Source organism: Glossina fuscipes, unplaced genomic scaffold (genome assembly GCF_014805625.2).
Source record: "Glossina fuscipes isolate IAEA_lab_2018 unplaced genomic scaffold, Yale_Gfus_2 0, whole genome shotgun sequence".
In the NCBI taxonomy this organism is placed as follows: domain Eukaryota; kingdom Metazoa; phylum Arthropoda; class Insecta; order Diptera; family Glossinidae; genus Glossina; species Glossina fuscipes.
Genome location: NW_023998414.1, coordinates 11,089,845 through 11,106,615, shown reverse-complemented (window position 1 = coordinate 11,106,615; position 16,771 = coordinate 11,089,845). Strand labels below are relative to the sequence as shown.

Here is a 16,771-nt window from a genome sequence, read left to right as displayed (position 1 = left end):
GATAGTCATGTTGGCTTCCATATGCTATGGAAAAAAAACGCCGGTTAATTTGCAATAGTTTTGTTTGTGCCATAAAGAGAATGGTAACTGAAATCAAGTAATTCTGGCTGCACATGCTTTTAAGCTTTTATTTCTATGAAAAAGGAATAATTATTTTTTTTTTTCTTTTTTGTTTGTTTTTAATTTTATTTCGAAAGTTTAAATGTTTGTGTGTAAGAATTAACGGGTTTTCCTATGTTGCAAATCTTTTATTATTATTATTTTTTTTTTTTTTTGGTCAACAACAACACTGGTAATCGAAATGAACAACAACAGCAACAACAACAACAACAACAACAATAACAAATAGTATTTTACGAACAATAACACAGGCGTAATCACATGCTTACTATTGAATATATTTACACTTTAGCTTACTCTGTACTCCAAGAATGTATGCGTGCTTGTAATTTTTTATAGTTTTTTCGGTGCTATTACTTTAACATCAAAAAGAAAAAACCTTAAAGTTAAAAAAAAAATGATAAACCTCTCTTTTTGTTTACATATAGCGTTAAGCTTTTGCATAATTCTCAGTTGAATAAATTTTATGAAATTGAAAAATAGACAAACATACAATAACTGCTTATTAAGTAACTTAAGTTTACGGACGATTTCCAAAGACAAATTTTTGGCCTCTTTTTTGTCTTTTTTTTTCGATTATAAGGTTTCCCCAGATGATTTTTTTGGCTGATTGTTGACCACGCTGGGAAGTACGAATTCGAAAACATGAAATTGGACAATCATGATGATTTTCAGACAACTCCAACTATATTATGGAAGAATATTTTATGAATGATTTTAACTTAAAAAATAAATTTTGTCCATTAGAATATGATTAAAATCGATGAGCGTTCCAATACCGATCAGTATCAATAGTGAATAATAAAAAAACAAGTGAACCACAATCTTGTCGTAAAACGTGCAGAATGGAAATTACGTTAATCAATCGGATTACAATTTCTTGAACTAAGCCTTTGTTCCATGCGCAAGGAGAACTCACTTTCAAAACAACAACTGGTGCAAGGGAATCTCTTTGGAATGCTATCCACGCATTAATTCAAGTCTAAGAAAAAAACGCAATTAATGAAAAAATTTACTTTTTTACTTAATTTACTTAACTGTTCATAATTTTTCAAAGTATAAAAACTTCACACCATTAAACGATACATGTAAGTAAATTAATTTTATTTTGGTTATACAACAAACTTTTTCAATGGTTTTGCTTATATTTTGGCTCATTCATGTAAAAACTTTAAACGACTCTTTCTCAATTAATACAAAAGGGCACCTTTAATTTAGGGCGTGCCTCATGTCTCGGCGATTTCAAGAACTTTTTCGATATATTTTAAATGGCTTCACTGATAAGCAAACTTGCAGCATCCACAATTTGATGGGCATTTTTCAAGGGCCAAGGCTTATCATATCGGACTCAGAATCGCACTTTGTTAACAGTAAGTCGAGCCAGGCTGTAATAGTTATCAGCGATCAATGCTGCACCACCGTATGGTTTATTTCTGGGTCAAATTAAACACACCATGGACGATTTGGACGTTGTGGCTACAACAAGACCGCGTAACGTATTACATAACAAATAAACAAAAAATTCTATTCTTGAGCGACTAGCACACTGTTGTGTTAAAAAGAAAAAAAAAAATGTGAAAACACTTCGATTACCGTAGTCCTGTGGGAAACTGTTAATAAGCCTTATGGCTTGGGTATTATGCATCGTATGCGTTATATTATTTGTCCTAACTATGGACAGGCAGCGCTTGATTTTTGATTCTTTTTTGATAAAAAGGCCTTATCTTCAATATTTCTTGATGAGAATTTCCTGATAATAATAAGTTAGCATAAAATCGAATTTTCAATCACATAAGTCCCAATCCATGTAAGGATTCTAATAAGAACTAGAACCTATATATGCCAAACAAGTCTAATTTTAAATATTTTATGAAGAAATTTGATTCTTAGTAAATCAATCATAGAGAATTTCGATCACATAGATCTATTTTCTTCGAAAGCATCATATATAGAAGCTCTAATGAGAGAGCGAACCTTTCTACTTTTCAAGGCGACATAGCCTACTTTGTGTGGTTTGCTATGACAGATGTCATCTTTACCAAGTAATTGAGTTTGCTAAATTTAGATCACCTTGATGTTTGAGTTTCCCCCTATATATGGGCTTTCATGATATTGACGCACTTTCTTGATACATTATTAATCGAGGGAAGTGAACGGTTTCGTTCGACTATGGCATTGTTATTTGTTAACTGTTGAAGGAATTCGTATGAAATGCGAAACAGATAGCACTTAAGATGCTAAGGGCTAAGCTAAAAAAAAAACCAAAAAAATTTGCTTACGCGATTTAAGTAAAAAACTGTTCAATTTTAATTTTGTCTACACTACTCAACTATCCTTCCAAGTTAATTTCGTTTTGGTCCGTGTACAGACCCGTCTTATTCAAATCGTTTAATCGTTAATTTTTCTCTTTTCTTTGTTATCGAAATTCTTAAATGGAAAATTAGATTGAGAACTAATTGAGCCAAAAATTTATGTACTAAGGTATGCATAAATTTTTAGATACATTGCGTCGAGCAGTTGCCAAATTTGGAGGCGTCATCCTAACGCCTATCAAGTTAGTAGTTTGACACACTGACGAGTCCGTTCAATACGATTCGCTACATTTATATTATTCGTTTCAACGAGTTTTTTTTTTTTTTTTTTTTTTTTTTTTTTTTTTAATAACTTGACTAATTATTACGCGTACAGATATTATTATTAGTTTTGCAAAAGTTTACATATATTTGAGGAATTATTATTTTTATTTGAGGGCGTTCAATGTAAAGCCACTACTACTATTACTACTACTACTTAAGATTAATATTGAATGTAAATGTTTACATTTTGCATAAAAAATTATATAGGAACTTGACAATAAACTTGCATTACATCCTATTTTGACTAATAAATCAAATAAGTTGTCTAACACTGTAATAAAACGTTTGTAATAACTCATAATAAATATTAAATAAATTATTATTTAATCTTTTTCTTTTTCATACGTTTTACTCCTTTCTAATATTTTTTTTCCTTTCTTTTTTCTTTTTTTTTACTTCTTTCTTCTTTCCATTGTTACGAAGATCATCCATTATACCGTCAATGTCATTAATACTGGTTATGTGCGAAACAATACCCAACCAATGCGATAAAATAGTGAAATGATGATGAAAAAAAAAAAAGAAAAAAAAAGACTGGATGATATTCATAAAAATATGTTGTATATGCAATTTTAATTTCGTAATCGCCAGCCCACCAACATGCATAAATAAATGTATTTATATATGTATGCATGTATGTATGTATGTATGCATGCATGCATGCATGTGTGCAATGTGTTTATTGATTAAGACAAAAAGAAAAGTGCAAGTTTTTCTTTTAAAGTCAACGTGCACACAACAACACACGCATCACATTGTATATTGTATATGATAAGCTGGTTTGGGGCGCTAGCTCGCTCTTAATCACGTCAAAACTCTTGGCAATGCTAACGCGTTTAGCGCACATAAACACATAAAATTTTATTGATAGTTTGTCTATCTGCTCGCGGTTACAAATCTATGCCAAATGTAATGCAATCTAACGTGAATTTAGAGCAAGACAGTAACTTAAGGAAAAAGGAAACTACAAAAAAGAAACAAAAAAGAAGCACAGACACAAAATACTGATAAAATTGTGAAAAAACGCGCATTATAATGTTTTTAATTTTGCTGTGATTTGTGTGTTATTAGAGCAATAAAAATATATATATATATATGTATATATATGTATGTATATAGTGTATATTTTTCTTTTATTAACAGTATTGCTTTGATCGGTTATGTTTGGAATAATAACCTATAATGCATTATGAATGCATAATCTATGCAAACGTGAATACGATACGCGTTCGATGAAATAAATAATTTAATGCTTATTATCGATTAATCAATATAAATTGAAATTACATTTTTTTATTATACCGTACACGCACAGATTCATCACATACTTTAACCTTATCAAATGCCTGCAAGGTATAGATGACATTATCAAACAGTGTGGATAACTGAAGTAAACATAGTTGGCTTTGTCTGTTCGTTTATATTGTCTTTGAAGTGCAGTTACTTCAAGTTTTTCGTTTGGCGCACTCGTCACATCTTGCGATTTAGATAAATGACTTAAATCCATCCGTAGATCTACTGACAATTAAAGATTACAAAATTTTCTACTTGCTACAATTAATATAAGAATTCATAAGTTGTTCTCTTAGATTATATTCAATATTTAGATCTTGAGGTCGATACACTTTTCTTGTAAGAATCTTGATAGAGAATCCTCTATATGGCGTAACCTTATGATAGAGGATGCATTAAGTTTTGACGAATCCAAAAAAAAAAAAAAAACAAAAAAGAAAAGACTTGAGATGGAAACACCTTTTTATTGTATCGATCTATACAGAATCGTTTGACGAGTCGGTGAGAACGTTGAAAAATATTTTCTAAGATAAGAAACAATCATTTTGGTATTTTAATATATGAGGAAAACGTTTGAAGAATAATAAATTCTCAGGTATCTGTAGTGAATTTCAACCAAGTAGGTAAACTTTCACGACGTCTTTCTAGGCTGCGTGAACAGTTGCAGCATAACACTTCATTGAAATATAGTTTGGTATTTTTATTATTGGGATTCTCTAGCACACTTGCGATCGCTGGCCGGTGCGGGTGAAGTGATAGGGGGGGTTTCTGTAGCTGTAGAGCTTAGCAATAAAATTCCATGAAACTTTTATACTTGGCGTTAAGGTGGACCTGAAATAGTTTCGCTAGGTGAGTATCAAAATTTTCAAATAAGAAAGGATTCGTTCTTCTTTTCTATTGTATAGTTCATTCATTTCTTACCGTTAACAAATGCTGGACAGTGTGTTAAGCTTTTGCGTTTGTATGCAACACTTAGAAACGCTTGAGATGGAGCCACATCTTATTATAGCAATCGACTTGGAATCGCTCTTTTGAGTCAGTGGATCCGTTTCTGTATTTAACGTACCTGCCAGTCCGTCCATCTACTCGTCTATTAGTTTACCCATTTATCAATGTATTCTTGTGTTCAACATATATGTTGCAAATTTTAATGAAATTTTATCCATTGACGTACTTTGGTCTAAGAATAGATATATATTTGGGTTATCATTGCCTACAAGGATTGTGATGAAAGCTGATCCATATTAGAAATGTATTATAAAAAATTAATCATAGGCTACTACTTTTTTAAACTCAACCATGTATAGAGACTCTTCGGAGAAGCATTCCATTCTATTGCAACAAAGTTTTCTTTTAGAATGGAAGCGATTGGAAAATAATAAAATTTTTGACAGTTCCATTCAGTTTGGTAAATTTGGACTACGTTATTGCTTTTATGAAAAGTGCGCATTTACATAGAATTGATGAATCATTCTTGATTTACTATAACGAAAATAATTGGACAAATGTATTGGTCGAAATAGTGTGGAGCATCTAATTGGCCAATCTTGCCGGACTATAGTGTTAATACATGTCTTGTTCTCTTGTATCTTCTGGAATCAGAAATTTTCGAGTGAAAGTTCAGCTAAGCTAACAAAAGATTTAAGCAACAAACTATCTTATCTCATAATAGTGCATAAAAATATCGACAGAATATCGCGTGACATTAAGCCATCGCGCGTACTTTAAACTTTTCTCTGCACTAAAAGGTGAGTTGTCTTGACACTTGTGCACTTCTTTGCTAAAATATTTAGTTAATAATGGAACGGCATTAAACGATACACAAACTGATTATAAATATTGAACAAAAATAGAAAATATAAACATAAATGAGAACAGTTATCATCCGTTATGTGTGCATAAACATACATGATTCTGAAGGATGTCAGCAGTTAATTAGGAAAATATAAAATCTTTGCGAGATCATTAAATTTTTATAGTGTTGTTAAGTATTTTCGAGAAATTCCAGATTTTCTAAAAAAAAAAAAAAAAAAATTCTTATCTTTCGTAAGATCTGAAAATAATTTGAGTTTTTTAACAAAAGTTCACTTACAGTAAAAGTAATGACACATCACATACCCATCGGATAAACACCGCGTTAGGCCGCATTAGGCCACATCCTATCACTCTTGCTCTTTATCGCTAATCATCAACACGTTTACCTATGTATTCCTATGATATTCAAAGGTCTAACATAATATCGAAATTATATTTTTTATGATTTTTTATAGGCGAGGATTTCTGCGCAGGCACATTATAGATGCAAAGTGTGAAGTATAATCTATCTGGTCTATTTGGGTTCGCCGCTTTAACGAACGCCGGATATCTTATCTATCACAACACCCTATGTATATGAATAAGTTGTTCTTTTAAAAATCTCGCTTAAATCTGATTTGATTTAAGCCGAATATAATGGATTTCGTGTTCATATATATTCATTCTTTCTTTCTTACAATCAATTGCTATAAGGAAAATAATTAACATGGCAAACATGTTTGGGCCACTTACAACATTCTGCAAAACTGTATTATCAAAAATTAATCAAAAATTCAAGGTTGACCTTAACGCATTTACTTATACATGACGCATGTAATCCATAGTTTATCAAACATACAAATAAACTCTGTAAAATTCGGTTACATAGGCTATTATGGTAATATAAAGTCATCAACTAGCATGTACTTTATTATAACTTTTTTTGGGAGTGCAGTGGTCAATGGTTGGCAATCAAAACGGTTTTGTTAACATGAAAATTTATGGCAAAAAACAAAAATAAAAAAAATAAAAAAAAAAAATAAAAAAAAAAAATGAAAAAACTACGAAAACAATGAATTGCGTACTTAAACGTGTGCCACCTTCACACACACACACACACACATATATATATATATATATCAGCAACACAGGCAAACTAATGAATTTCTGTGTTATGGCAGTGATATCTAATTCGAAACCTCTTCAAAAGTGTATCGTTATGAAAATGAAATCAAAAATTATGCGAAACCTTGAAATTAATTTTTAATAATTATTTTCTTGAAATTAAATTTTTATTTCTGTATTATTATTAATATTTACGATATATTGTCCACACACATATATTCATATAATTAAAAAATATTATTTATTTATTGAAAAGTCAAACATCGCTTAAACCTATATATTGTGAGTTAAAGTTTCCTAAATATTTTTTGTCCGGCAAAAGTACGCATCAGATATCCCAAACAAACAAATATATGTAGGGTATAATGTATATATTACGGTCTTAGGCAATACAAATTTAGTTTCGGTCTGTCTGTCAGCTTTTCTCTTGAATTTACGATTAAAAGATTAAAAAAAAAAAAAAATTGCCATTACGTTCAATATGTCACAATTAACGAAATATTCGAAGCCGTAAGCTAAGTTTACGATTTTTTCCAATATATGGTTGAATATGCTCTTAAGTGCGAATATATTTCACTCTTTGTATTCATTGTCTTATATTGGAATATCGAATGACATTGTTACATGTCATTGCAATCATATAAGTTGAATAACAAATGAGCGCGCAGCGCCTCATGCGGCGTAGTTTGAAATAAACAAGGGTTTTCCCAAACAGTTGCGTTTACCTTGCGTTCGTGTTTTCGTGCAGAACCGTGCAAGTAAATGCGGGCATCAAATTGACAGAGTGTGCGTGCACAGTTGGTGCTCAAGATGATCTTTAATGAGTAAAGCAACAAATGATATAACAATGTCCGGTCGATCGTAGGACATGTATTTTTCTGAATAGGCTTTTTTTTTTTATAGACAAGTCAATAACGATCGGCGACACTTGGGTAAAGTCGTAATTCATCTTCCGACTGGCACAATAAAAATTATATCCATAAAATTATCGCAACTGTGTGTTTTTGAAATAAGGATGGGATCGCGCGTATTGACATATGGACAATACAATTGATTAAAGTAATTAATAAAAGGAAAATTATTATTGATTTTTTTTATAAAAAAAAAAAAAAATAAAAATAAGCAAAAAAGTAAATCGTTTGGTTCCTGCGCACGCACTTGCCATTCAACTTTTAATTATGTAATAATACGGTTGCGTTTATCATTTCCAATCGTGTCACAAACTTTTGATTGAAAATATTTTCTTGAATTTCGAAATTTTGTTTATTGAAGAGACACAAACACAAGCAACAAAGTTATCGCAATAATAAAACGAACTTTGGATACCCATCATCTCAAGCGAACATATAAAAATAGCAAGATAACCTATAACTTTTACTTAATTTAAAGATCGACACTTATTGTAATGTGAATAGTATTTTGAAACGTTTCTTTTTTAAAGTTTGCCCTTCAGAAAAATTGGTACGAGTGGATGATGGCAATCTGTAAATTTTAGACTGTAGATATTCACGTTTGATCATTTTATCTTGCATGCAATAATTGTAAGAACTTTAGCTATAATGCATAACGATCAACGAACGAGTCGACATATTATTAATTGTTAGTTTGCGGATGGGTAGCTGCCATTTTCATAGCTGAGATATGGACTGCGATGACAAATATTTACAATTTTAGGCTTTAAAATAAGCGGATGGACAGACAGATAGGCATTTGTAAATCAATTGAGAATCTAGTACTATTCTCGAGATTTATATATATATATATATATATAGTCAGGTCTCTGATGCTTGTTTCTAACTGGTATAAGTAATCGGAATATTGAACAGGTACACTACCTTTCCTCAATAGCGGTAACTTAAAACTTGTTACATCCAACGTAATCTGGGTCGGTTGGTAGGTATATTCATTTAGTAAAAACATTTCTAAGGAAAAACTTCAGAGAATCACTTATATATAACAAATTATCAAATACTGGCGTATCCGTGCGTCCACCCATGAGCCGATCGCTGATGAACATTCTCTTTGTCGCAAATATTAATATATTGTAATTTCGATTTCTTTAAAAACTCTGGAAGTTCTCGGTGTCGAAAATGTGGCAAATCGATCATAGGGCGCACAGTACAGCACAGTAATTAACTAAGAATACTTCTGTTCTCAAAAACGGAAAAAATAAGAAATAATAAAAAATTTCCAGATATATTACGTAGGTGATGTCGGCATTACCGGTACAAAAGCACAAGAAATTTGTCCGCACTCGTCCAAAACTCTGGATCATCGAATTGTTGCTTTTAAGGTGTAGGCTGATCGTTAGATTCGACCACAATCCAGTACGATTTTCTTCCTTTACTTCTTTTTAATATTATATAAACATTATCTCTTGTTTGTAATCAAATATTATAATTTTATTAAGCTTTATCTTTAACATTAGAAAATAAATATATATATATATATTTGTTTTGCTATATAGGTTTCGAATGTGAACAAATTTCGTCAACTGAAGTTATTAACATTAAAACTGGTTTTATGCACGATACGATATTGCTATTGTTATACCTTTTTAAAATTGTAACGCGTACAGTCAGATTTATCATGTATATCCTCTCAAGTTCTGGGAAGAACTTAATTTATTATTGATTTAATCAATAAACCTATGGGTGCTTTGATGAGGCTTCCACAAATGGTAAGAAATGCTTCTGAATTGACTCATCATTGCTCGGATAGGATATTGTTAGTCAGATCTAGCATACTCTTCGCATTGTTAAGTTATAGATAGCGAATAGTTCAGGTTAAAGGTGTCGTCTAGATGAAGAAATTAAAAGTCTTGCGGAAATTAATTGCCCAGTTAGTATTGTTGTTATCATTTATATACACGCTATCGCGGTTATATCTTTTCAAGGTGTACTGTAAATTTTCAACCCTAAAAGTAGGCTATAAAATCTTTTCCTTTTATTATGGTAATCTTAATAGTAGAGAATATTAATCAAAGTCGTATTAACTTATTGCAAGTGCTTTCAAATTTCAAAATTACCGGCCTATTGTGTGCGCGAAGAGTATTCGAACTATCGAAATAAAATTATTACGCATGCTTCTACATTCGTTGAACTATTTTAAAAGTATTCCTAGTAAGTTTTTCAAATACAAGATCGAAGAGACAACATTTCGTAAAATAAGGTATAAAATGCAAATGATCATTTAAGGCAAGATATTTTAGTAAAATTTTCAATTTACTTTTAAGCCATAATACCTATAGCTTTATAGCTTCCTCATCGTTTCAGAGTCAAAAATCGCGACCAGTGGGCAATTTTATTAGCTAGATTTCAAAGCTTAAGTTTTAAATCGATAGGCTGATGGATTGTAATGTTAAAATCTAAAATCCCGCTCACTCAATTTTTCCGCAAAGTGACGCCATGACTTCACTCAAAAAGTCAACATATAAGAATTTATTGCTGTTGCTTTGTTTTTACTAATACGTTTATCGAATGTGTGTAAGCTTCTATTTGCGCAGCTAAAAAGTATACGACCAGGCGATTGCGTCATCGAGAGAGACGCAGAGAATATTACGTAACTGCAGTTAATCTTTGAACCTTCACATTTTATTGGGCCGGGATTATTGTAAACCAAATCCGACAAGTTGTAGGTTTTCATTAGCCATTCAATTATGTGCCAACTAAATGATTTCAATGACCACAAATTGTCGCTATTGCGCAAATGTTGATAAAAACTGTAGATAATTTGCAAATATTGTTCGAATGTCTTTTCTTTCATGATTAAACTGTAAATAGCATTAATAAATAAATAATAAACGGTAGAAATTCGAAAGCTAGAAAAATACAATTAGATGGCATATACTCGAACGCAAGCAAGTGAAATTAAAGCAACGAAAAACACTACAGTAGGCCGCGATCTCTCATTAAATACCCTACAGCACTATACAGTTATTCATATCACGGCTGTTTAAAGGAAAGCGTGTTTGTGCCAAATTTCATTATAATATAGAGAATAAGAAAATTGGATGGACAGACAAGTAGACAAGGTTAGAAAGTGATTCTATATCGATCGGTAAACACAAAAGGTGGACTTATCTCAAGTCATTCTAGGTGTTGCATACATACGCACAAACGTAATACAGGCTTGTGTACCAAGTTATATAGGGTATAGTAATGATTATGAAATGTCCCAGTAGTAATGACGACTTCTACCAATACTCTACACCAATTCGATAAACATGAATCTGTAGCTGCCTTTGTCATAAAGTAACAAAAATTTTATATCAGAATCGGAAAAGGGGGATATACGGGCCAAAGTATGTCACTACATATTTTGAATCAACTTTCATCCTAAATTAGTGAAAGTTGGATTTTTGTGCCATATATGGCATAGAAACAGCATTATGCTCCTCATCTCTTCGCTCCGTCTCATTAATTTTTTCCGCTTATTATGAGAAATTGCAACAAGATTTTATATAACTATTAGATTTTCATTTGTGGCGTAATATGGGAGAGTGGTAATAAAATAGGTCACCGCGCACAACTTTATAAAAATATTTGAGAAATTTAAGACTTGCATGTGAGCCGATGTCAAATGAAATAATTTTGAATCGATCGTTGGACCGATTTAAACCTTTCTGCATGAATCGATCGTTGGACCGATTTAAACCTTTCTGCATGAATCGATCGTTGGACCGATTTAAATCTTTCTGCATATTATACTCCATGGCATCCTCCATATAAACTTTACATGTTCTTTGCAACAAATATATCTACCATTATCGCGATTAATTTTATTCTGATCGTATTAGTTTCGTAGCCTTAATTGTACTTTTATGCCGTTTTCACTCTTCATAACTATTGCAGGCAAAAGAATTGGTTGAAACCCTTCGGCTGGTAAAAATTCAAAAGCTCGTAAAAGATTTGATAGGGCGCACTTTAATTCTAACATAGCAAATCGCTGACCTGTAAAATTTTAATATGTTAGAGAAAGTTAGCAATGATTTGCAATGTAATAATCATAACATTACCGATGCAATTTCTTGGGCCAGCACTGAATGGCACAAAACTATACGGATGCGAACCTTTATCGCCTTGTAAAAAGCGTGTGGGATCGAATTTCTCGGGTTGCGAATAATAGCGTTCATCTCGATGTACCATATAGGCGAGTACAACAATATTAACTCCTTTAGGTACAGTAAGTGAACCAACCTTAAAATCATCAGTAGTTTGGCGAGAGAAGAATGGCACGACCGCAGAAATTCGTAAACTTTCTTTTATAACGGCCTCCAGATAAGGCATATATTCCTTACCGTCTCGCATCGCGGCCAATACCTCCTCATAGGCTTGCTTTTGTATGGCAGGATGCTGTGATAGCAAATGCAAAGTGAAGGCTATGGCTGAGCTGACTGTATCATGGCCGGCAAACATAAAATTGTCAACTTCTTCGCGTATTTCATCATCTGTGAGCGGCATACCTTCCATTTGCGAGATAAGTAACATATCCAAAAACGCTAAACGCTTCTTTCCTGTTATATCATCACTTAAGTTCTCTCGATCCTTTAAAATATCGTATTTACATTCTTCTAACATTTTACGTTTTAATTTTACAACGTGTTTAGTTTCCTCGTGTAATATCTGTACTCCGGATTGATATTTTCTACCGAGTTTAGTAAATTTGAAAAGCGTTCTATTTCTGTATAATGCTGAGAAACTACGTCGATGCGAAATGTGACAAACTCTATAGAAATATGAAGAATATAAGTTAGGTAGGGTACAATCGGTATATTTTCATCTTACTCATCTATCGTTTTTACGTAAAGGGAATCGCTTTGCAATTGAGCATGTTTCTTCAGACCCATAGCAGTTTCGTAAATGACATCTAATGCAAACAACGTTATATAAGGGCATATATCGAAAGGTTCGCCATTTGTTTTCTCCTTCAGTTGTTGTATTAGTATTTGACAATTCTCTTCCATTGATTCCTTAAATTCGCTTAGTATACTAAAATGAAAAGCTGGTGTTAATAGCTTACGTCGCTTATGCCACGATTCGCCGCCGTTTATTATGAGACCTTTGCCTAACCACGACTCTAGCAATTTATAATTACTCGACTTGTGCAATAAATGATTGCTGCTAAGCAATGTCTTTATATCGTCGGGATCGGCAAGAAATACGAATAGATCTTTACCCAGCCACACACGAAATGTTGACCCATATTTCTTGTGTACTTCTTTTAGTCGGTCCAAAACGCCTTTTATTCGCAGCATCGATCATAAAGAAAATCAATTTGTAATGCTTACGTTCTTCTACAATTAATTCATTTGATCAATAATACGAAACGCTTACTCATTTTCCTCGATTTCCACATGAACTCGTACAAGGAGGGACCCGGTATGGAAGCTGACCATTGTTTTAATCGTATTATATCAATAATTTGTGGTAGAAGACGCATAAAAGTTGCCCATAAAACAAACGCTATCAACGCTAAAATGTTCATCTCTCTTATTTATTTATTTTTTGTTGTTGTTGTTGTTTTTGTTTATTTTTGTACAGGCAGATAACTATCCGTAACCCGTCCTTTAAAGCCGTAGCAAAATTACAACTAAAGTGCTGGAGATCATTGTGGATTCAAAATATTCGTTTGCTAATAAGTGACGAGAGAGAGAGATTGTAATTGAGAGATAAAAAAAGAGGCAAAGTAAAACGAGGCAAGTGTATGTGTACGAGTTTGCACTGGATTGTAAAAGTAATCCAAGTTGTTATCAAAAAGTTTGAAGCAAACCAAACAAGTGTTTTTTTACTTACATGCATTGATAAGTTTATTTTTACAAGATCTGTTTGCGAAGCTTTGCAAGATTTGCTAAAATTAATCGAGAGAATAAGATATGACCTCTTTATATCCTGTACCACTTGGGGTATATTAAGTTTTTGTGGACATAAGTAACTGGAAGGAAGGAACTACGAAATGTCCACCATTTACTATATACATATATATATATATATATATAAAATCATTCTGAATCGATCTAAGCTTGACTGACCGGCTGTCCATTCAATGTCCGTCTGATGTATTTTTGCGTTCAAGCGGTATAGGTCACAATTTTTCAGATATTTTAATGAAATATAGTGCATCGACGTGGTTTAGAATCAAGAAAATGATTCGGATTGTAACGTTTTTTCGACCAATCCCCAGAAAACGCCTTATTTGGAAAGGTGGCAATATGGCGAAAAATTGCAATTATCCCAAATATATCAACCAAACTCGCTGTGCAAGGGTACAGTAATACGCCCTATAATACGGCACGTTTCGCCTATGGAATGTATATGAAATGAATTGTTTTTTAGTTACATAGTTACATTATTATAGTTTTTTATCTAAATTGTTCTTAGTTTGACTTTCATCACAAGCATATATTTCGTTCATAACATAGTTTTTCCTTAATATCCGATTTAAAAGCCCCGTTTAACGAGACAAGTTAAACGTGAATCATTTGTACATAACGCGTTATATGGGGTCATATGTTTTCCTTAAACGCGGAACTAATCTACCCGGAGGATTAATATATTTCGTTATACTAAATAGGTATGAAAAATTTGGCCCGATCTGAAGCAGTTTTTCAAACCCTCGCTCATATAACCGTTCACGGTTCAATGGTAAAAAGAAATAATTTTTGCTATCTCATGGTAAAGATCAGCTCGGAGCGGTAAATTTCGATTACGTAAGTTTATTGGTTTAGATACTACCGCATATAAGGGCATTGTTAGAAATTGTTAGCCCCTATCCGTCAAAAAGGGCTTAATTGATGTTAATGTTTTTTGAATAGATTGAAATGCAGCAGAGTAATAATATTTGAGAAGATTTTTACAAAAACAAATTATTTTGGAAAAATATATAAAAACCGCAACACTGAAGCCATCTGTAATGAGTGAAACTATGCGACATGCAATATAACAGGTTCAGGTCTGAGTTTAAACAAAAAAAAAAATCGTTTAATCTATCATAGTCCCTAGCGAATCGCATAGGAGCTCATAGAATTATTACAGTTTGTGTGATTGGCAAAGTGTTTGAATGAAAAGTTTCGTTTCTCGAATAAAAAAGGGACACTGTTTTATTAATAAAACATCATTGACTTAATTTATCGAAAAAAAATCGTACGTGATCCTTTGGAAGGCGCTTTGCAAAACTCGAACGCAAATAATGAAAACGGTTTGAGTTACAAAGCGTGCCGCGAAATTTTTGCGTTAAAAATAAATTCTCCTTTTTTTTTATTGAATATTAAATAATGCAAGAGAGCAAGTTTCTTATCAACTCCGTTAATCGTTATAGAAATGATGCAATCATTTTTTTTTGTTTTTTTTTTTTTTGAGCAATAAATAAATAAGTAAATGGGGAAAACACGGTTTTTTTTTTTTTTTATAACATGAATTTTATTGAAATTTTTACTAATTTGTTTTTTAAATGTATTTTGAATTGAATTGAAATTAAATTAAAAAGGAATATTTATTTGAAGTCATTCAAAAAAGAATTAAAAATATAAAATACATAAATAAATAAATAAATAAATAAGAAAATATTTGTTTTTATTTCAATTAATATTATTGTACTTTTTTAAAGACATTTAAATTACATTTTATTAATTAATTAATTAATTAATTCTTTTTATTTATTTATCTATTTATTTATTTATTAATTTTTTTTTACTTAATTATTTATTAATGATTTTGTGCTTGATTTTCTCAAATATTCCTTTTCCTCGTTTGTTTAGTGGTGTGCTTGTGAAAAAATATGACATCAACACGTACATATCCCATACGGAATAAACATAATGTATTAATTATCTATTTAGTTTTTCATATTTCTACATATACGCATATACGCATATGTACATTGACATACGCATACAATTGTAGGCCAGTATATATACAGAATTTATATATATTTATATACATATTTTATATATATATATATATATATATATGTCTATGTATATGTAGATATGCATAGATATATATATATATATATATATATATATATGTTTATATAGGCCCAAAATATATATGTATATGTATACGTATGTATATAAATATATTGCGTATTGAGATTATTTTAATATTATTATTATTATATACGATTAGAAACATTCCCTACCTAGATTGCCATCGATTGCCTTTATTTTTATTTAGATTTGTGTCCACGAGTTTTTCATTTTGTTGTTGTTGTTGCTTTTATTTTAGAATTAAGATAAATATTGTTTTGCTTTCGAAGTGAAACTTTTCTCTCTTCTAATGGATTAAATTCCCTCACACTGAATTAATAGAACGTGTAAAACGAGTTAAAACGAGGATATAAGTACAATTCGCATAGACATACAAACAAGACTGACTAATAAGAATTTTCAGTTGAAGATTAAACATTGTTCAGAGAGCTCACTTCACGTAAATATTCCTGCGTTTATACATAACATGTCTTCTAAGGAAAGGAAACTTTTGACCACATCATGAAGTTATGACTAGCATTAACATCTAAATCGATGGAAACATGTCTGTCTCTCTGTCTGTACAGTAACTACGGCAAATATATATCCAAAAATTAAATTTAGCAAATATGGTAAAAATTCTTGCTCTCACGCTATCATTGAAAACGATCCAAAATCGGTTAAAATATACGCCTATACTATCGTATAAGTTGAGAATGCCTTTGACCTCTGGGTTTTGTGCTCATTCCTTATAAATTTGATTAGGTAAAAATTTCCACGCATATTATATGGGTGATTCTACAATGCCTGGACCAGCATCTCGAAATTTTCTTCTTTT

The 16,771-nt window shown here is 31.5% G+C and overlaps 1 protein-coding gene across 2 annotated transcripts; it reads right to left on the bottom strand.

Moving 5' to 3' along the window:
* Positions 1-9,517: 9,517 nt before the first annotated feature.
* On the bottom strand, positions 9,518-13,568 carry LOC119644539 (probable cytochrome P450 4s3). Of its 2 annotated transcripts, XR_005248533.1 has the most exons (5): positions 13,304-13,568; positions 12,755-13,208; positions 11,986-12,695; positions 11,625-11,920; positions 9,518-11,588 (listed from the first exon to the last, which is right to left on the bottom strand). XR_005248533.1 is itself a non-coding variant. In XM_038044105.1 (4 exons), the coding sequence occupies exons 1-4, from the start codon at positions 13,452-13,454 to the stop codon at positions 11,763-11,765; spliced, it is 1,473 nt and encodes a 490-aa protein (XP_037900033.1). In that variant the 5' UTR covers positions 13,455-13,568; the 3' UTR covers positions 9,518-11,762. The 2 variants fall into 2 exon arrangements, 1 of the variants encoding a protein (XP_037900033.1); XM_038044105.1 differs by having other exon boundaries at positions 9,518-11,920.
* Between the last annotated feature and the right edge of the window lie 3,203 nt (positions 13,569-16,771).